This window comes from Protomyctophum parallelum (genome assembly GCF_964188405.1).
Source record: "Protomyctophum parallelum genome assembly, chromosome: 7".
NCBI classification, from domain to species: Eukaryota; Metazoa; Chordata; class Actinopteri; order Myctophiformes; family Myctophidae; genus Protomyctophum; species Protomyctophum parallelum.
The window spans coordinates 36,727,201-36,748,891 of NC_139705.1; the positions used below are offsets into that span (position 1 = coordinate 36,727,201).

Below are 21,691 nucleotides of genomic sequence, written 5' to 3' on the forward strand. Positions count from 1 at the left end.
TGTGTGTGTGTGTGTGTGTGTGTGCGTGTGTGCGTGCTCGTGTGTGTGTGTGTGTGTGCACTTTTTAAAGTAAAGTACTGCAATACAATTATATTCTGTTACAAGTCCTGCATTCAAAAGAATTTGCATCAAAGTATAGGCTACATACAGTGCCAATGTGATAGTATAGGCTACTTTATGTGTGTGTGTGCGTATGTATGTGTGTGATATACTGTGTAGACATTATGCTATAAGGTGAGGGGGAAAAAGATCTTACCTTCAACATGGTACACCGAGGCGTCTGTGCATCTGTAGTTTAGCAGTAAGAACACAGTCAAACAAATTGCGAATAACAGCGACTGTGGCCGCCACAACTTCCTGGTTGGACACAACATTGCTTTGCAATCCACCTTGCTCTGAAATGAACTAAAGCGTAAAAGAAAATTACAAAAATAAAAGAAAATCCTGCTCATTTATTGCTGAACTTTGAACACTTTGGTACACATCTTCAAATAATATGGAAAAAGAGTTGTATCTTCAAAGTTGCTTTATTAGGTTGCAAGCTATCTCCAGCAGTGCTAGTGCTATCATGAATGCCTAGTTAAAAGTAATTTGTGATGTCCAAGGAGACTATTTATACTCACACATCTACTGGACAGAGGACGACTCACCAGATAGAAAAAAGAAGGGGGATTTGATCATAGCAGTAGTTTACGTTTGTCATTTAGGCCAAACCGAACCATCCTCCTTTTGTTTGGGTGTGTTTAGAGTTTCGCTGTGTATCCAGTCCACATGCGTCCGTTTAAATATTACACTTGGCCTCAGGCTGCTACATGTGGGCGAGATGTTGAAAGTGCCGTCAGTTGGTTTTCCTGTGGGTTCTGTCATTCTGTATTGGAGGGGGGGGGGGGGGGGGGGGGTGTATTTGCCATTTACTTCATACCCATAATAATAAATGTTTCACATAAAACACCTGCTCTATAGCCACGTTTCACACAGATTCCATGTCTTTGCTAAATAGTTACTGTATCGATTCGAAATCGTTGAATTATATCGTATCGCCTGAATGAACCGATATCGGCCATGTCATCAACCATGTATCGTGATACGTATCGTATCGCTGTTAAAATGTATCGTGCTAAAGACACGATACTAACCATGTGATATTGTCAAGATACTGACATGATACTGACATGTTAATGACATGCATATACGGACAATGATGTGCTGGGGAATGAATCCTGGGAAGAACATGAAAGCAGTTTGTTACCGACATGTTAATGACCATGATACTGGCCATGATACTGCCTCTCTACTGTGTAGAGTTACCTGCACGCATGCATGTGCATACAGTACACACACATGTGCATACACATGTCCGCCCACGCACAGTCGCACACGTACAGTCAAACTCACATACTGTGGACGGAGCATTAAAAACTAAACAGAGTTTTACATGATCTATAACATAACTGATTGCTGACTTGTGGAGAAGCAATGCCTGGAATGTTGTGGTTTGAGGAGATGCTGGAGACAAATTCAAATTGTTGATGTTGAGGGTTAGGTGCTTTATAGTCTTATAGAAGTACATTGTACCTACTGTTTTTTTGTCATATGCTACAGTTCATAAAAAAATCACAAAACAGCTACAGTATAATACCTCCTTATAACAACACCATTATAGTGTGGTGAAGATGTAGTACATATCTTATTGCTACGTTGTCCATATGTTTAGCCTGTCAGCCTGTAGAAATTCAGACATTTAGGGCAAAACGCTGACATGTGTGGCCAAAAGCCTGACTTTAAAGTGTGACAAAACCTCAATAAACAAGCAAAGACACTGGCAATAGGACATAACTGTGGTTGTACTGGACAGTGCCTGCATGGGCATTACCCAATCTCCTGTTTCCCAAACATTTATATGTATATAAATCACGAGTAAATGAAAAATGAAAAAAAGGTCACAGACTTTTATGTATTTCGTTGTAGAGTCTAGGACTAGATCTTGTATGTACTGTATAGTGTTACCTGTTCTAGATTTCATTGTTCTGTGTTTTCTTTCCCAGCTGTATCTAATGTGTAATCAGTCCAATTTCTGCATTTGTAAAAAATGTGTGTGTGTGTTTGTGTGTGTGTTAGGTTGCGCACAGGTGGTGAAAAACAACCATGCTGTTTTCGTGCTCAGACACACACACACACACACACACACACACACACACACACACACACACACACACACACACACACACACACACACACACACACACACACACACACACACACACACACACACACACACACACACACAAGCATAGCATAAGGGAGTGGTTGCACCACTCAAAGTAGTCTTGTTCCCCAGTCATTCCTTGTCGAGTCATTGCTTGTGTCACACCATGTTTAGTGTTAGTTTGTGATTGTGACATTTTCGCAGTAAATTTGTAAATCACCCAATGTTTGGTTTTGTACTCTGCCTGCCTTGCTGTCCTGCATTTGGATTCTCACCACACCACCAGATTGGATAGGAAGGTGGATTCCCAGATCTTAATGAGCATGGTTGCTTTTGCCGTTGTTTTGTTATTTCCAAGTCGATATGAATTATGCTCATATTAAATTCAATCGTTATAGTTATGTCAAAAGACCCAAGATGCCAGAGGTTTATGCCGGCTTATATTGCCTCTGAGATGGAATGTCAAGAAATGTAAATGCTCAAGTAAAGTAAAAGTACCTTGGAATTATACTTTAAAGTACAGCACTTACTAGTAAATGTATTTAGTTACTTCACCACTGCTACTGTATGGTAATGTATCTAACTCTTCTTTGGTTCAGCTGCTAAACAAAGCTGACTAAGCGTGTGCTGCTAGTTTGACTGTGGTAGGTGTGGTTGTAAATAAATAAATGAATGTATGCACGTGCCAAGTGTCGTGTGGTGGGAGGTCTTCGGTTCAGTGAGGACCACACACACATGCACGTGCACGCACACACACACACACACACACACGCACGCACGCACGCACGCACGCACGCGCGCACACACACACACACACACACACACACACACACACACACACACAGGCCTCTGATAATCACACTGTTTTGACAGGCTGAGGATGTGAAGGGCAGAGGCTCTTCTCGCTGCTGCTGAATAAATGATGGCCTACAGAAGTGTAATATTAAAGCTGCAATCCGGTACTTTTTTCGATGAATAAAACATTTGAACCAATCTGTAGAGTATGTTAATACAATGTATGCAGCTTACAGTAGATGTACAGTATCTCCTTTCCCCTTCCTGTATCTGTCCTGTGCTTCATGTTGCAGTGCTGAATTTCCCCCGGGAGATCAGGGTAACAGTCACAGTCATGTTTTTCACCGGCACAGGTAGAAATTTCATTCATTTCTCCATAGACATTTCAGAAAATCTGGAATATGACTAGAGTGGAATCAAATCCAACCAGGCTCCTGGTTAATCATGACAATAAAACATATGGGGGAGGTACAATTTTAAGAATGAAGGAACTACTACAGACTACTGTCTGTCTGTCTGTCTTCACATCTGGTTGGAGGGGCCCGGTCTCTTTCCTCTACCAATGATATGTAGACCTTTGTGTCAGTTTAGACACCGTAGAAGTAGTAGTGCTACTGTAGTAGTAGTAGTAGTAGTAGTAGTGCTGTCAATCACCTAAAATAAAATGATGAATTGCAACTTTAACATACTGCTCTATAGCTTCTTGGGAGGCCCTGCAAGTTCTGTGTTGTTTGCCTCTCTCCAGCACTAACACTAAGGTGAAATATATAGGCTAAATAAATATATTCCTATAATATTGTAGTCGCTGATTAAAGTGATCTGAACTGAGCCACAGGAGTATGATTAGGCTTAGACAGTTCACATGTCGTCACCTGAGAGTATATCCAGTATCCACCATCGTAAACTTGCTTTGCGGTTCGCTGCCAGGGGCATAAAACACGCAGCTGACGGAATAACGTCATTTGAACAAATTTGCCAAGCCAAATCACTGCATGTGTCTTTCTAAACACTCACCTGGACTTGACACCCGCCTGTCACTGGGACTTACCCCCAATCCAACCCTTGATGCCGAGTGCCAAGCATTGGGTAACATTTTCATTGACTTTGGTATGACTCGGCCGGGGAATTGAACCCCGACCTCCCAGTCTCAGAGCAGACACTCGAACCACAAAGCCATTCTATTGTAAGGAGACCACACAGAGAAGTGGTCTCCCGAGACCACACAGAGAAGTGGTGCAGTCCCACGCTGAAAATAGCAGATCCACAAGCTCACAATGTGTCCCAATGCAGGCATTATAACTTGTAGATCTTGTAGATTTTTGGCGCTAGACACAGGATATAAATTAGGCATTACTTTGCTGTTATGACAAGCTCTCGATTCGGAAGTCACAGCCTGCCTTCAGAAATGCCACCATGCTGCTGGGCATATTGCCATTTCTGGCACGGGACACCACATTGGCAGAAGAAGGCTCCACAGTTGCCTGACTTGACTCATCTTCACTGGAAAACTGCAGCAGGACTTTGGCATTGCTAACAGCACAGATACACATAGGCCAGGCCAGGCGATTTCTCAAACACTTCCCATTCAATTTACACGACAGCAGGCGGCAGGCTCGTGCAGGGTATTGTGGGATTGACGACGGAATGGAGCATGCGACGGCATCGTCAAAATAACTAGATTGTCTCAACTTTGCAAATGTAGCTGACTAATCAGAGCGTTGAATTGGGTAGCAACCTTGTATTCCCATGTCTAACCGCTCATTGTCTCCACCAGGCCGAAGGCATGGGGGGAGAGTATGTTTTGCACTCCGTCCGTCCGTCCGTGTGTCCGTGAGCAGCTAATCTCCGGCACCGTTAACCCGGTCGATGCCAAATATTGCACACACACTCCCTGGATGCCAACGATGAACCTCTGCCCCAAAATTTCCAGAACGGCCTGTTATAGCGCCACCAGGAGGCCGCTTTGTGCAAAACAAGTTTTTGCACAGTACACCTACAGATTTTGTCCAAACATCGCACAAATTGGTACACAGTCTCTCTAGTTCACATCTGGCTTTTAGAGCGCCACCAGGAGGCCGACTTTTGTAAAACACATTTTTGGATATTACTCCTCCGGATTTTGTCCAAAAATCCCGCAAATCGTTACACAGTATCTCCATAGTCATGTGCTCAAGACGGATGTGTCTGATATTTCATATTCCATCCTAATTGGCTAACATTGGCTTTCAAATTTTGCAGGATTGGCCTGTTTTGAACAAAAAGCCTCAAATCATGAACGCAGCGTGCAATTTGACGTGAAATCTTTCACGCACTTTCCTACTAGGCTGAGGAATATAGCCCACCCATTTCACATTGGCCTGTTATAGCGCCACCAACAGGTGGATTGTGCATGCGTGCGATCAACACGGATCTGCACCATTTCCCATATTCCATCCTGATTGGCAAAGATTGGAACAAACAAACAAAAAACATGTTTATATTACTCCTAAACTATCCTCCTGGTGGAGACCTGTGCCCAGAAGGGCACTATTTCTAGTTCCCAGTCTAAATCCATCTCACAAGGAGATGAAGCCTGGAAAGGAACTACCTAACATGTCTTAATAGAAAGGAAGTAGAGAGTACAATGTCCGGCCTACCGGAACATCCCCTGGGGGACCACGTACATTCGGTGCTTTGAAGACCTGTGGTTAGACCCTTTTTGCAGTAGCAACTGCATGTTTCTCCAATGACGCGGCACCAACTTTTCACTGATGGATATTTATCCATCTTACATTTTGTATGACATCTGTAATCGGTTAACAATCTAAATAAATTAGAAAAGGCTTCCTACAAAAGCTCATGGTGAATGGTGGTGTCATTACATCATGTGTTAATGGAATTTGGGGATCCTTGACATGAGAATGTTTGAGAAACACTGGTCTATTGATAAATAAAGGATTTGAAGTTGCCTCAACTAAATGCCTGCATGCAAGACAAATCATTTGAATGTAAAATAACTTTATTTCACCTTCTCAAAATGTCTTTCAACAACAGAAATGTTCATCATGGTGAGTTGGAATAATATTCACAAATTGCAATTAATTACACATAATTCCCCCAAATCCAAATGAGCATATCATCATAATTAATCAAATGCAACAAGCTACGAAATCAGTCTATGTCCATTTTGTCCGCCATCAAGCATCTTTATAAACACACTTAATACATTTTTCTTGGGCATTGAGTTTTCAACATGCAGCATTGAAACTTGTATCTGCGATGTTAAGTTTGACAGTCAACAATCATCATAATTCTCAACATAAATACATTAAAAGTAGCTTAACACATAAACAGAGGAAAGAGTTTTCTTTATTTTTTGCAACATATGAAACAAACAGAAAATCTCATCAGAAATACTTGACAAATATCAGTATATCGCTCTTTCATTGTACAAAGAAAAAGAAGAAAGATTCAGTATTTTATTTTCATGTCTACATGGTATTGGATGACATTTGGGCAACACGTTAATTTTAGATGAATTAATGAATAAAATGTAATTTTGTCCAATCTGAGGACGTTAATACAATACAATTGGGGTGGTTGAATTTTGTCTCCATGCTCTTCTATTGACACATTTAGATCGTGTCAAAGGTCATGTCTCACCTAGACGCATGATCTGACACAAATTTTGACCGGATGGTCAAGATTAAATTTATCCCCTGATCAAGCAAGCAGGCAGGCTCTATTAGCTCAGCGGGAAACCGGCTTCAAATCCAAGGTAGAAGAGGAAAGTTGCAGCTTTAACGTATTAAGTACTGGAACGCATCTCTGTCACCTTTAGCTCTTAACCACTTTAACCGTTATTTTTAAACTTTTGCTCATAGCTATGAGCTTACACATGCAGCTATTTCTGAAAACTTGTGAAAATGTGGCGCAAATCTTTGAATATATATTCTTTCAGAGCGAATGTTTTAACTCAAATCTTTGCTTCTGGGGGGTCCCTGGAACAACATATTATCAGATGGGGGACAGTCAATTACATTGAGGGGCTCCTTGACATGATATAGTTTGAAAACCACTGATAGAAAACTGTCAGGATTTAGAAGACATTTTGTAGAATCTGGTCTAAATGGGTTAAGCCTGATTTATTTTACTCATCATACAACAGTGTCACACTCAGACAATGCTTCTGCGAGTTTCATCAAACGACACAGGTACATGACAGAGTATAAATTAAGCCTTACTGATCATAGCCCCCCTCTGCTGCACCCCAACACATTTTGTTTATTTTTATTTAAAATGGACTTGCATGATATCGCATGGTTAAAACTACAGTGAAATCTTGAACAAATGAATATGACATATACATAATCAACAAACACTTGTCTGTTTCTAGATATTTTATATGACCTCTAATTAACAGAAGATTTGTCCTCCCAGCTCCACATATAATTCTGTAATTGAAGGCTGGGGTTCAGTAGGCCATTATTTGAGTGCAGTCAGTCAGTTAGATCATGAATCCAAAGAAAAATCGTAAAAAAAAAAGAAAAATCAAGAACAGCTGCTCCATTCCTGAATCTTACTCATACTGGAACTGGAGTACAGTATATACAGTAGTCTTCAGTAAAAACACTACAGGATCACTACTTGTTTTGCTGGTTCTGCACCACATTGGGAATTGAAATCAAGAGTTCTTAGAGGCACCTGCAGTGTTACAAATATGTGCTCATCAGTACTGTCAATTAAGGTATTCCTCAGTTCATCATATTCATCAAGTCCACAGGAACCACTGGCCAATGAACATCAAGGTTCAGAACCTCAAAGTGACCAATCAGACCTCTTTTATTTTCCCCCTCTTCCTTTAAAACCTTGTGTAGAATTGTCTTAAAAATATGTCCTGGGCCCATGAAAGTGTTCACAAATGTATTTATGTCAGATTGAAGTTATGCAGATGTGCTGCCTAGATGTGCTGGACATGCTAGCGCAACTGTGCGTATCGTACCCAAACCTCACATGACCATGTTCTTTCCACAGTCGTGCACTGTTGATTCTCTCTCTCTCTTTCCTTTTCAAAGGTCTCAATGATTTAAGTGTAATTTCTGCTTCTATAATATTATGCTTTGAGCTACTATGGAATTGGAGACAAATGATAGTGTCATAAATGAAGGCCCAGGACTCTAAGGCGTGATTCATACTTTGTCGTATGATGGTGTCTCGTTTAGCTGATCTACAAGATCACAACACATCATGGATGTGACGTGATGTGAGCTCGTAGATCGCTTGTACATCGACCCAGTATAAATTAAGCATAAGGTGGTTCACACAGGCCCAGGCCACATGTTCAACCAAGGGGCATGCAGAGCCTGTGTGAAGGGACAGCATTATAAGATTCAGCATTAGGGCTGTATTTCTTTTGTTTATTTTGTTTCAAAGGCCCAGTCTGGAAGCACAGAATAATAGTGCCCTTTTGGGCACTGTGCCTTGAACTGCCGTGCACAAACCTCACTAACAAAGGAGTGACAAGATCACTTTGAAAGTGATCTTGTCATTTGAGCAACTACCAGTTGCAAAATGTCAACCCCTTTTTCAGATTTCATTACATGTGCATTTATAATGCGTGCCTCATCCTTCAGTTCCAGACTGAACCTTTAGTACAGTACTGTGCACATAGCTTCCTGAGAGTTAGCTAGCTACTGTTCTAATTAACACTATACACATAGCTATCAGCTCATTTTACATACAGTGTAGCAATACAGAGTCTATAATGAACAATGACAAGCTAAAATTGGGAATGCTAATTGAGACCACGTTTACACGGCAAAGGTTTCTAGAGAAAACGTCAAAATAAAATATCAGATGCGCCTTCAGTTTAGACGGCAACAGCGTTATCAGGGTGAAACCCCCTTCCAGAGTGGAAATGTTTGAAAACGCTCTGCCTGGTGTCTCCATGTAAACAGGCAATACAGTGAATCCGCAAAACGTGTGACATCATGGCTCACTTCGCGTATGTTTATTACATTGGTGCAGAGCCGTAGGTGATATTTGAGATCCTAGGATGAGCAACCCCTCAGCGATCCTAGGAATACAAATTTAGCGAGCCGCAAAACCACGCTGCAAAGGTGAAGGTAAACAAACAGCCATGTGATAGGAAGTAGAACGGAAGTGGTTCTCCGTGCATGCCTAGTCTATCTGGCAGTGTGTCACCGCCACCTAGCATGCACACTACAGAATTTTCAATCAATTGTGCCTCCGTCTAAACACAGAATAAAAAGTGAGGACGACTTTGCCGTTTTCTCTACAGACTGTTGTCGTCTAAACATGGAGTTCAATATTTAAAACATTGATTAAACTAATTGTCTGCCTAATTGTTCCGAAAACGTTACAGTATCAGCCGATCCTTCAAGTTTAGGAGTTTAGAAACTCAAGAGGTATGGACAATGAAATAAATCTCTAATACTGTGTGACAAATTATGTTCAAATAGGCTACAATAAGATTACGCTTAATCAATCCGTGTAAATTAGTAGAATATTTACTTTCGGTGGAGCTTGTTATGTAAACTACTCTCTGCAGGTGACAGATCATTTGAGACGTCTCTCAGAACAGCGATCATCTCGTGCTTTGGACCCTGGCGTCAATAGCTTCTCCAGGATAGAACGATTTCAACTGCTACACTGGAGCATTCACAAAATGTGCAAACATCGCCAATCTTTTATAATAAACTTGCACAACGTAAATTATATTGCGCAGGTATTTGTATTCTTTGTGTTGTTGTTATTTACAAAGCTAACGCTATGGTTATGTTATAATTCCAGCAATTAACAGATGGCTAGGTTCAGGTGAGATAATTTCTGTTTGCTGGAAGCACTGCTCTGAGGGGAAGGAGTTGTGGAGAACTTCTGCCACCACAGCCTGTCACTTCTGTTACTACAGCCTGTCATCCCTATTACCACAGCATGTCACCTCTGTTACCACAGCCTGCCACCTCTGTTACCACAGCCTGCCACCTCTGTTACCACAGCCTGTCATCCCTATTACCACAGCATGTCACCTCTGTTACCACAGCCTGTCACCTCTGTTACCACAGCCTGCCACCTCTGTTACCACAGCCTGTCACCTCTGTTACCACAGCCTGTCATCCCTATTACCACAGCATGTCACCTCTGTTACCACAGCCTGCCACCTCTGTTACCACAGCCTGCCACCTCTGTTACCACAGCCTGTCATCCCTATTACCACAGCATGTCACCTCTGTTACCACAGCCTGTCACCTCTGTTACCACAGCCTGCCACCTCTGTTACTACAGCCTGTCATCCCTATTACCACAGCATGTCACCTCTGTTACCACAGCCTGCCACCTCTGTTACAACAGCCTGCCACCTCTGTTACCACAGCCTGCCACCTGTTACCACAGCCTGTCACCTCTGTTACCACAGCCTGTCACCTCTGTTACCACAGCCTGTCACCTCTGTTACCACAGCCTGTCACCTCTGTTACCACAGCCTGTCACCTCTGTTACCACAGCCTGTCACCTCTGTTACCACAGCCTGCCACCTGTTACCACAGCCTGTCACCTCTGTTACCACAGCCTGTCACCTCTGTTACCACAGCCTGTCACCTCTGTTACCACAGCCTGTCACCTCTGTTACCACAGCCTGTCACCTCTGTTACGACAGCATGTCACTTCTGTTACCACAGCCTGTCACCTCTGTTACCACAGCATGTCACCTCTGTTACCACAGCATGTCACCTCTGTTACCACAGCCTGCCACCTGTTACCACAGCCTGCCACCTCTGTTACCACAGCCTGTCACCTCTGTTACAACAGCCTGTCACCTCTGTTACCACATCATGTCACCTCTGTTACCACAGCCTGTCACTTCTGTTACCACAGCCTGCCACCTGTTACAACAGCCTGTCACCTCTGTTACCACAGCCTGCCACCTCTGTTACCTCAGCCTGTCACCTCTGTTACCACAGCATGTCACCTCTGTTACCACAGCCTGTCACCTCTGTTACCACAGCCTGCCACCTCTGTTACCTCAGCCTGTCACCTCTGTTACCACAGCATGTCACCTCTGTTACCACAGCCTGTCTCCTCTGTTACCTCAGCCTGTCTCCTCTGTTACCACAGCCTGTCACCTCTGTTACCACAGCCTGTCACCTCTGTTACTATAGCATGTCACCTCTGTTACCACAGCCTGTCACCTCTGTTACCACAGCCTGTCACCTCTGTTACCAGCCTGTCTCCTCTGTTACCACAGCCTGTCTCCTCTGTTACCTCAGCCTGTCTCCTCTGTTACCACAGCCTGTCTCCTCTGTTACCTCAGCCTTTCACCTCTGTTACCACAGCCTGTCTCCTCTGTTACCTCAGCCTTTCACCTGTTACTATAGCATGTCACCTCTGTTACCACAGCCTGTCTCCTCTGTTACCAGCCTGTCTCCTCTGTTACCACAGCCTGTCTCCTCTGTTACCACAGCCTGTCACCTCTGTTACCACAGCCTGTCTCCTCTGTTACCAGCCTGTCTCCTCTGTTACCACAGCCTGTCTCCTCTGTTACCACAGCCTGTCACCTCTGTTACCACAGCCTGTCACCTCTGTTACCACAGCCTGTCTCCTCTGTTACCACAGCCTGACACCTCTGTTACTACAGCCTGGCATTATGGTCACCAGTGCTATGCAGTTACTTTTAAGTGGGGTTAAAGTTACAATAGTCAGTGTTGCTGCTGTTACAGATATGTCCACAGCACTGCTACCATTGTACAGCTGGTCTGGTATTATTATGACTCATTGTTACTGATGCTACATTAAGAATCCTTGTCATTGCCAATGTCACTTACCATAACAGCGTAAATGTTCAATCTAAACATGATCAAACTTGCAGCAAACCAGGTCACAGTACTCGGGCAACAAATAGCATTAGATGCCATTCTGCCCATAATGATCACCAACAGTGTTCTTACATATATATAATATTCACATCCTATATACCTGCTGTCTGCATTGCGCATAGTCACAACTATAGTTGTCTAAATGGTATCATTTTAGACCAATACAGAATTTATGGGCTTCCCTTTAAGAGAGATCAACCAAAACAACATCTGTGGAGTACACCATTCACTATGCTGGGCTGAATCGAGACACTAGTTAGATACTAGTTACTGTGGGTTTATAAGACCCTCCAGAAAAATGCTAAATTATGCAGGTAAAAAAAATCAAAAAGTGTCCCGCAATTTCACCTCATAAAATGATCAAAAAATCAATCAATTTTAGCCTGCATAATCAAGGATTTTTGCCTGCGTTTTTCTGGAGGGTCTAGTCTATATGCACAGTGGCTTAAAACTTGATTTCTTAATTCTGTTTTAGATTGTACTGGAAGAAATATCACCCATTGCTGTTAATTTAACTCCAAAGAGTGTACAAAAGTAACCATGTGTACACTCTCATGAGTTACTGGTCCATTTGGTACCAGTACCAGTAGTACTCTCTTTGGAGTTAAATTAACACTAAATATTTTGCATGCATAAAACAAATAGAATGGTGCAAGTATTGCAGGGGTGAAATTGTAATAGGTGGCTTGTCTAAAGGAAAATGGGTACAAAGTCCTTAACAAAATTCAACAACAATTCAACCCTTTAATTCCAATTACTTGTATACCTTGTACCTTCTGAATTGGATCAAACCCCTTTACATTATATATATATTTTTTTAACTGCTCATACAGTACTACGATGCTCATCCGGTTAACAGGGAACACAGAATTCAAGGGCAGAAGCGCCATTCTTCAGTGCGTCCGAGTCCAATGAGGTTTTCCCAGTAGTCTGTTCATCTGCAGTAATGCTATTTACATTGTCCGTTATGTGCAGCAGAGATTTCCCAGAGATGTTATGTTTTTGTAAAGCTGCAAATGGAGTACTCCCTCTTTCATTCCCCGCGCAGGCTTTCGATAAAGATCCACATACGGCCATGTCCGTTTTCAATGTCCTTAACGGATTCTGATTCTGTAGAGAGGGTCTCTCTCGCATCACCTCATAATAACACACCTCTATCATCGCTAACAGTGAATATACACAGCACTGAAACTTCCTTCTGGATTCAAAAAGGTTTGAAAATGCAACATCATTGTAAAAAGTTGAAACTGCACGGTTCTTTGTCTGAAAGATTAGTTTAAATTCTCACAATATTTAATTACAGTAATGTTTTTAATCTTTTTGTATCAGAAACTTGTTTGTTGAGAAAGTCAAGTGTTAAATGCAATGTACAACCTTGTATTTTCAAAATTGTTTTTTTCAAAAAGTTATTTTTTTTACATACGGTATTACAGAATGCCGTTCACTTCTGCATTGAAAGTGGGTGTCATTGTGATCGTTGTAGAGATAGAATAGAAGAGTGAGGAGCATAATACAGTGCACAGAGTCGAGTCACGCCAAATTCACACCAGCAGCAATAGCGATTTTCTTCAGAGCGTATACCTTTGTGCGTGTATAGGCCTGATCAATGTCAGACCAGAGTGCACTTCTGGTTGGCTGCTGCAGTGCTGTTTTGTCTTGCCTCACAGCAGCAGCAGCAAACTTGAACTTTTATCAACTTTACTGCACTGCTTTTCGCTGGCCCTGCCGCAGCAAGGAGAGCGGCAGCTGTACTTCACCATATAGACAATGTATGGAACCGTGCCGCTTTCAGCACTGCCGATGTGAATTCAGTGTACTTTGTACTAATTTGTAAAAATAGCCCACCTACAAGCTCGCAATGCATTGCTTGGGACGGGTTGTGAGCTTGCAGATCGGTTGTGAGCTTGTAGATCTGCTGTATGACGAAGAGAAGAGAAGAGAAGAGAAGAGAAGAGAAGAGAAGAGAAGAGAAGAGAAGAGAAGAGAAGAGAAGAGAAGAGAAGAGAAGAGAAGAGAAGAGAAGAGAAGAGAAGAGAAGAGAAGAGAAGAGAAGAGAAGTCCAAGGCAGACACGTGCTCAGTGTAGTCGCTGTACTCCAACTCCATATCTCGGTTCTCTTCTGTCCCGGACTTCAATCTGAAGTACGACAAGAGTGAAAATTCAACCGAACCTTTCCTAGCCTCAATAGAGATACAATTGATTGAAGTCTCTCTATACTATCAATCTCAGTCTCTGTCGCAGATCTGAGATTTATTTTCCTTATCTGAGATTGTCATACTAACATCGGAGCACAGTTACTTCAAGGGGAACATGTGCATTCCTTCGAAGAAGTTTCTAATCAAGAATCACTTTTTGGGTGACAGAATGTCAAACTCATAGGCTACTAAACCAAACACAGGACAATAACTACCATCGGAAAAACTTTTTCACTCAACACCATATAACAAGAGAACAAAGGGAGGCAGAATTCAAAAGTCATAAGTTATACAAGCTGCTGTAGATGCACGCACGCACGCACGCACGCACACACATATTCACATATTCACAAAGTGAACTTACCCGTGATACAGCAAAATCTGCAAAGACAAAAAAGAGCATATGTGTTGGTACAGTATAGGCACAAAAATGCAACATCAGGGAAAGTATAGAAATAAATAGAAATGTTCGTGCAAGATGTAACATTAGGTCATCATCAGTTACCGGTGGATGGGGGGAAAATACTATATAATTATGTTCTGCCCCCACAGTGTAGTGGTCATGTTTAATTATTCTGTCAAACAGCACCACCCTGTGGTACCCCAGGGTTTCTTATTTTCATGTTTGCCTTGTGCTTGCAATTAGATACAACATATATTTCAGCTGTGCTCAGTCAGTCAGTCAAATGTCTTCAGCTCCAGTGTACTGCTGTTTGTGTCTTCTCTTGGGCTAAAAGCAATGTCTGTGAGTAACTTGATTGTTCATTCTATGATGGCAGGTTATTTTATGTTGTTTCATGTTGTTTGCATTTGTACAGATGTATTTTAAATCAGCTTAAGTGATAAGTGATTTGTACTCTGTAGATTAGCTCTGTTTGTTTGACACATGTAGCTTTCTGTATTGTAACCGTAATTTGGAATGTTTGTATTTTGTTGTTACAGTACAGTATATATATATATATATATATATATATATATATATACACACACACACACACACACATACATACATACAGTAGTTCAGACCTTATTTCAGTTACCTCTCTCCATAAGGAGAGGGAAACAACATGCATGAAACTTAAAGATTGTAGTTTTAACTTTGAGTGCATCATTTTTGCACTATCAAAGATAGCAGAAGCTATTTTTGTGAGCTTACAGATACCCCCGCCCCCATGTCACTGGAACCTCTCCAGTTACCATGGAAACCATTATGAAGATAGACCGCTGGAGCGCTGACACATCTTATGTCATTACTATCCGTCCTCCCCCCAAACACACACGCACCTCTGTGACGTTTGTGGTGACTTGGGACAGCCACATATGTCAGACCAACCAGCAGCAATGGGTTTTTTTGAGAATTTAGTTGTTTACAATATTTGTCTTTAAAGAACAACTTTAGTTTTTTTCCAAGGTTCATGTTTTAGGTTGTTATTAGAGAAACTAAAAGATGAGTTTTTTTTTTTCCTTTTGCTGCTTTCTTTCGTTTTAAGGATTTTAGCTGTTTTTGACCAGGTGGCGGGGGCATTCGAGCATGGGGCTAAATATGTATATTTTATAGCGATTTTATTTTTTTATTATTTACTATAGTCCTAATAAACCCCAGGAAATTTCATCTGGCCACAAAACATCACGAGATCTACTGAATGTGTCAAACTGACATTGAGCCTATGACACACTGTGGCTTCCCCCTAGTAGGCTACCTTCACATTCAGTAGATCCTGTGATTTATTTGTGTCCAGATGTAATTTCCTGGGGTTTATTAGGACTATAGTAAATAATAAAAAAATAAATCTCCATGATAGTTTGTAAAAAAATACAAATTTAGCACCATGCTCGAATGAACAGCTAAAATCCCTAAAACGAAAGAAAGCAGCGAATGAAAAAACATAACTCATCTTTTACTTTCTCTAATAACATCCTAAAACATGAACCTTGGTTGAAAAGAACTAAAGTTGTCCTTTAAAATTTAGAGAATCCAAGTAAAGTAATACATATATATATTTTGCACTTATTGTGACATAACGATATACAGTTTTGTACTGTATTTGTACAGTTTGGGTATGCCGTCAGGTTTAGGCCCGGCTCAGGGAAGAGGACGCCCCTGCCATGCAAGAATGGTCAGCATACCGTGACTGATCCTTTAAGGTGTACAGTGGGTATTTGAGGGGTAATAGAGTGGGAACATTGACTCTGCTTATGTAATATGTGTGCGCGCAACTTCACTGTACAGAAGGTTCTTTTGTGTTAAATATCTTTAGCCCTTTGTCCCCCGTCCCCGTCCCCCCTCCGCCCCATCCCCTCCAAATTCCCTTTCAACCTTCTGTTAATTCTCTCTAGTTCTCATCTCTCTCTGTCTCACTCTTTTCATACAGCTGTGTGATTTAAGTGTTGTGATGCAACATATTGCAAACTGAAACAGAGTGCTCCTTGACTACACCCCCCCCCCCACACACACACACACACACACACACACACACACTCCCATCATAAGCAGTGACATGCTGCTATTTTATTTGAGTAGCTTTCTGAACACGGGAAATATAATTCTTAAAGATGGAGTGCCGTGATTTTTTTCCACACTTAAACATGATCATCAGGTGTATTTAGGTGTATATGAGGTATAATTTTTTCAAAAAAGTGTACAGTATTTGTTAAAATGATGGTTTTATGTGGACACACCCACCAGTTAATTAGGTATGCGTGAGTTTAACCATAGCACCACCCACCTAATCCAGTCCCTCCGCCTCCTCCTTTAAGACCACCCACTTGTCCTAGTCCCTCCCCCTCCTTATAAAAGGACAGCCCATGGCTCTGCCCTTTTGTTTACAAAATGGCAAATTGGTGTCTGTAATGTAACAAAAACTCATGTTTTTGTGAATGTTAGAAGTGAACACACAATATTTCTGAGATATCGTATAGGCACCATTATGCACTTATACTGCCACCATCCATGTATAGGCATATAATCCATGCATCCATACCATATCAGATCTGTTTTTTCTGATTTTTTTATAATCATTTATTTATTTCCTCCAATTATATTGACCCTATTGTCGCAATCAGCTCAGCTCATCATCCAATTCGATCATAGTTTAACAGCAGAAACAATTAGTTTGATAGATCATTTAGCCTACAATATATTGTAGGCTATTGATTTCCTCCAGCTAAGCACCCTGGCATTAAAACTGTCCTTTATCTGACTGCGTTGAGTTTCAGCAAAAGTCGCCAGATTTAAAGAAACAAGCGGCCAGGTCCACAAAAATAAGTCACAGAAATTGCCGTGAATATTTATGAAAACGTTTCAACAACACCAATCCTTTTAACAACATATTAATCTGAGGGTCCTTCACATGAATCATTGGTCAAGTCAACCACATCTCCCCTGAAAGTTACTTATATGAAAACAAGCCCAAGTCGCTTGTAATAGCCAGACATGGCAACATGACATCCAGCGCGACACAACATACTTCTAATTCTTGACTTTACAGCCTCGTATATAAGTATTAGGACCTACATACATATTGACTACAACAGCCAACAAGAATGCACACTGTGACACTACACTCTGTATCAAAGCCCGACCACTGTGATTATAAAAGAAACAACCTACTCCTTGAGAACAACAAGAGCAACTATACAGCAGAGCAGGTAGGCTATAAGACTGGTTTGTTGTGGTTTCCTTCCTGAGGACCCGACGTGAACATTTACTTGCTTCCAATCTAACGAAAAACAGTCTGCTCTGCTGTGAACTGGTAATGTGTGAAATGACTGTTTGAAAATCTGCCACACAGTTAGACACACACAGAGCAGCAAAAGCAAACTGTCTGCGCTGTTCAGTTCACACGTGTGTATGTGGCAGGCAGCTCCGCCCACAGAGGTTGTCGTATTTAAAAAATATGTATAGAGGGGGAGTTGCGTGTGTGCGTGCAATATTTTTACGTCACACTATCCGTGTTTACTTCATTGGCCCGTTTGACCGTCAAGGGTTCAGCCTCCAGGAAGAAACCCTAAATACAAAGTTATTACACCATTGGACATAAAAACGACTCCAGGGTGTCTAATGAAGTACTGTCACCCCATAGACACATGAAAAGCTGGAAAAATACAAAAATTGTGGCACTCCATCTTTAATTCAGATCTAACAAATGAGAGGTAGTTTGGGTAAATTCCACCATGTTTCTTGGTTGATTTGTCATCTATGAAGGTTAAATAACAAATTGAGCCCCTGTGCCATTCACCTCTAAGCATGCTTAAGAACATACAACAAATCTAGTAAAGTCTAACTTCTGGAAAGGTCTAATTTTCAAGATGATATCCAATGGCTGTATCTCAATTGCTATTCAACCTACTGTATAAAGGTGGTTTGGTGTCTAACCCTATAGGTTTTAGGGCTCAAGGAATGTGACAGAATCACTAAAATAACAATCCGTTCATTATTTTGCCAAAGCCAAGATTGCATCCGTCATCAACTGCATTAAAAGCTTGTGAAGACATCAGAATAATGCTGCATTCACATGGGATCAGGCAAGCGCTAGTAGGCGGCAAACCGGACTTCATTTTAGTGGACGGGAGCAGGACGGTAAACGGAACAGGACGGCACGGCAGCCAGTACCGGCGACAGTAACGGCAGACGGCATCAATGTCTAAGAGCGGTAGACGGCAAACGGCACCACCTGCTGGACGGCACGGAACGGTTAAAAGATGAAATATTTTAACATTGATGCCGTCTGCCGTTACCGTCGCCGGCTAAAATGAAGTCCGGTTTGCCGTCTGCCTGATCCCATGTGAATGCAGCATAACTATCATACAGAATCTGGTCAGCTGCACACTGCTCACGCAGTGCCGTATCTCACCCTCCTCACCTTTGTTGTCGACCTGCAGGTCATCCAGGTAGAAGTCAGTCTGCCGGTTGCCCAGGACGAAGGCCAGGAAGGACAGGATGAGTGCGTCCAGGATGCCCATAATGGCCAGCATGTAGGCCCAACGCACAGAGCAGTCCCCCAGGGAGTACTTCCCCGTACGCTCCCCGCACATGTCCCGGATCACCTCCGCATCCCAGCCGTCCGGGAAGATCATGCACCCCAGCACCAAGCACACCCCTGTGGATGGATGGGAAGTAAAACACACTCTTGAAATTGACACTTGTGCTTTGTGGGGTATGACTTAGGGCCTTAAAGATTAAAACAAAATGAATATCAAACGTTTAATACATTCCAATAATTAGATAGGGGGCGTGGAATTAAAATAAAGTCATAAAGTCACTTCCAGGTAGAGGAATCGGCAATAGGTCAACCACTAGAGGTGACCACTAGAGTGCCCAGCTGTCACGCCGCTTTCGGTAAAAACATCCTCTCAGTTCAGGGCTGTCCAGATTGTACTTCATTTCCAGCCTCAATCTAAAAAAAGGGTTACTCGACAAATAAACCTGCTGTGAAAATATATAGTCTAATAATCGAGTGCAGAATCGGGTGGCGACTGTGGTTCAAGAGGTAGAGCAGGTCGTCCAATGATCCATGGGTCGGCGGTTCGAATCCCGGCTCCTCCTGTCTACATGTCGAAGTGTCCTTGGGCAAGACACTGAACCCCAAATTGCTCCCGATGTGCTGGTGGGTACCTTGCATGGCTTCCGCCGCAATCGGTGTATGAATGTGTGTGTGAATGGGTGAATGTAATGCACAATCTATGTAAAGCGCTTTGGATAAAGGTGCTATATAAATGCACCATTTACCATTTACCATGACAGCGTATTGCAATTACTTGAAAGCAATACTGCACTTTATCCATAAGTTACTTCAGTTACAAATCTGTATTGCCCTATAAAACACTGCTAAACCATACTGTAGATGCAGTTTACACCTTTGTACATTGTTCTTGTATGTACAGTATGTTTTTATGCTTTTGTTTCCTAGTGTAATGTATACTTCTGCTTGTTTTGTTTTAATGTTTTGTGTGAGGACTGCAGATGTAAACTAGTATCTGTGCTAATCCAGTGTAGGCCTATTAACGTTGCATTCATGTATAATGTACCAAATAAAAAGGTAAAAACACGCAGGATTAACCTTAAAGATGAACACACAATGAATATCAACCGTTTAATACTTCCAATATGGGGAGGGGGGGGGGGGGGGGGGGGAGTGAAATTGTGACAGTTGCTTCTGTCATAAAGTTACTTCCAGGTGAAACACTGTGAAATAGACACGTGTGCTTTCACTGTGCTTACTACCCCCTAAAGCTGAAAACACAATGAACTTACCTTTTAATACTTTCCAATAATTAGATAGGGGGGTGGGGGTGGATGTAAATCCATACATAAATCACATGTTTTGGGTTCCACACGTTCAAAACAAGTGACTGGCACCATGCCATCTAGGGACCTTAGGTAGTATCCTCATGGCATCATTGTAGGCCACTTTAAGCCTCTGCATGCTACCTTTCTTATATGCGCCACAAGAAAGCTGTATACATGGGAGTGCAAAATGCTTTTAGAAAGTGCACAAGTAACAGGATCTGAACGCATACTGAACTTTAGAAGTAGCATTATTTGGGCAGAGTTTACGACACTGTTTACTCTGTATACAGTATATCCAAAATCCGTAGACGTAGACATTAGACTTGAAGATTTTAGACTACAGTGTACAGTATGTTATCTGCAGCACCACTGATGGCAGTAGAGCTTAGCTATGTTAATGTGTGCATACATTATTCACGCATACGTGAGTCTCGGGGGAGAACACTACAAACAAAAATGGAAATCTATACTTTGCACCTCTCCATCAAAGCCAGCTCCACTGGGATGCTCATTGTGTAAGGTTATGTATGAATGAAGAGTAGGACCCAAATACAATACAAGTCAAAATATTTATTAAACTAATGTTTCCCCAACCAACTGGACAGGCCAAAACCTAAACAAGAACTATAATACCTTTTGACAGAAGAATCAAAGCATAAACTACTAAAACAAATACTGCTTTGTTTGCTAAACGGAGAGAAATATTAACCAACTAGAAAAAGTGCTCCCCAATTAAGTCTCCACCAGTGAAAAGGGTGGGATTTACCGTATTCCTCAGCCTAGTAGGAAAGTGCATTTTCTTGAAACATTTCAAATTGCACGCTGCATTCATGATTTGAGTTTTTTTGTTCAAAACGGGCCAATCCTGCAAACTTTGGAAGCAAATGTGAAATATGCAGGTCAAAGGTTTTTCCTTGGCCTGTAGGGAGTGTTCATGCAAAGTTTCACGTAGATCGGTGCAGTTATAGGTCAAAATGTAAAAATCTGCCTCATATGGTGGCTCTATCATAGGCAGGGAGTGTGTGTGCACAGTTTGACATCGACCGGGCCAACAGTGCCAGCGATTAGCTGTACACAGACGGACACACGTACTGTAGTGTGCAAAACATACTCTGCCCCATGTAGATCGGCTATTTTTGGTGTAGGGGGAGGGATGGGGGGACTGTCCAAGTACAGAGTCAATTAACTCAGGTCCGTTTAACAAAGTCTAGACTACGGTCAGATATCAGTGATTGCGATGGTGCCATACTTCAAACAGTAGTTTTTCCCAGAACGCAGTTGTAAATAAGAATTTCGTACTGCCTGGTTAAGTAAAGGTTGAATAAAAAAGAACTAA

At 41.9% G+C, this 21,691-nt stretch overlaps 1 protein-coding gene across 1 annotated transcript in view; it reads right to left on the reverse strand.

The window, feature by feature from the left end:
* Nucleotides 1–13,947: 13,947 nt before the first annotated feature.
* Nucleotides 13,948–21,691, reverse strand: part of LOC310861658 (LHFPL tetraspan subfamily member 4 protein-like) — a gene marked incomplete at both ends in the record, with an annotated part of 85,449 nt that continues 77,705 nt past the window's right edge. Inside the window, 3 exons of the mRNA XM_083769205.1 lie at nt 13,948–14,007; nt 14,431–14,447; nt 18,929–19,165. Coding sequence (XP_083625331.1) covers nt 13,948–14,007; nt 14,431–14,447; nt 18,929–19,165 — 314 coding nt within the window. The remainder of the gene's footprint in view (nt 14,008–14,430; nt 14,448–18,928; nt 19,166–21,691) is intronic.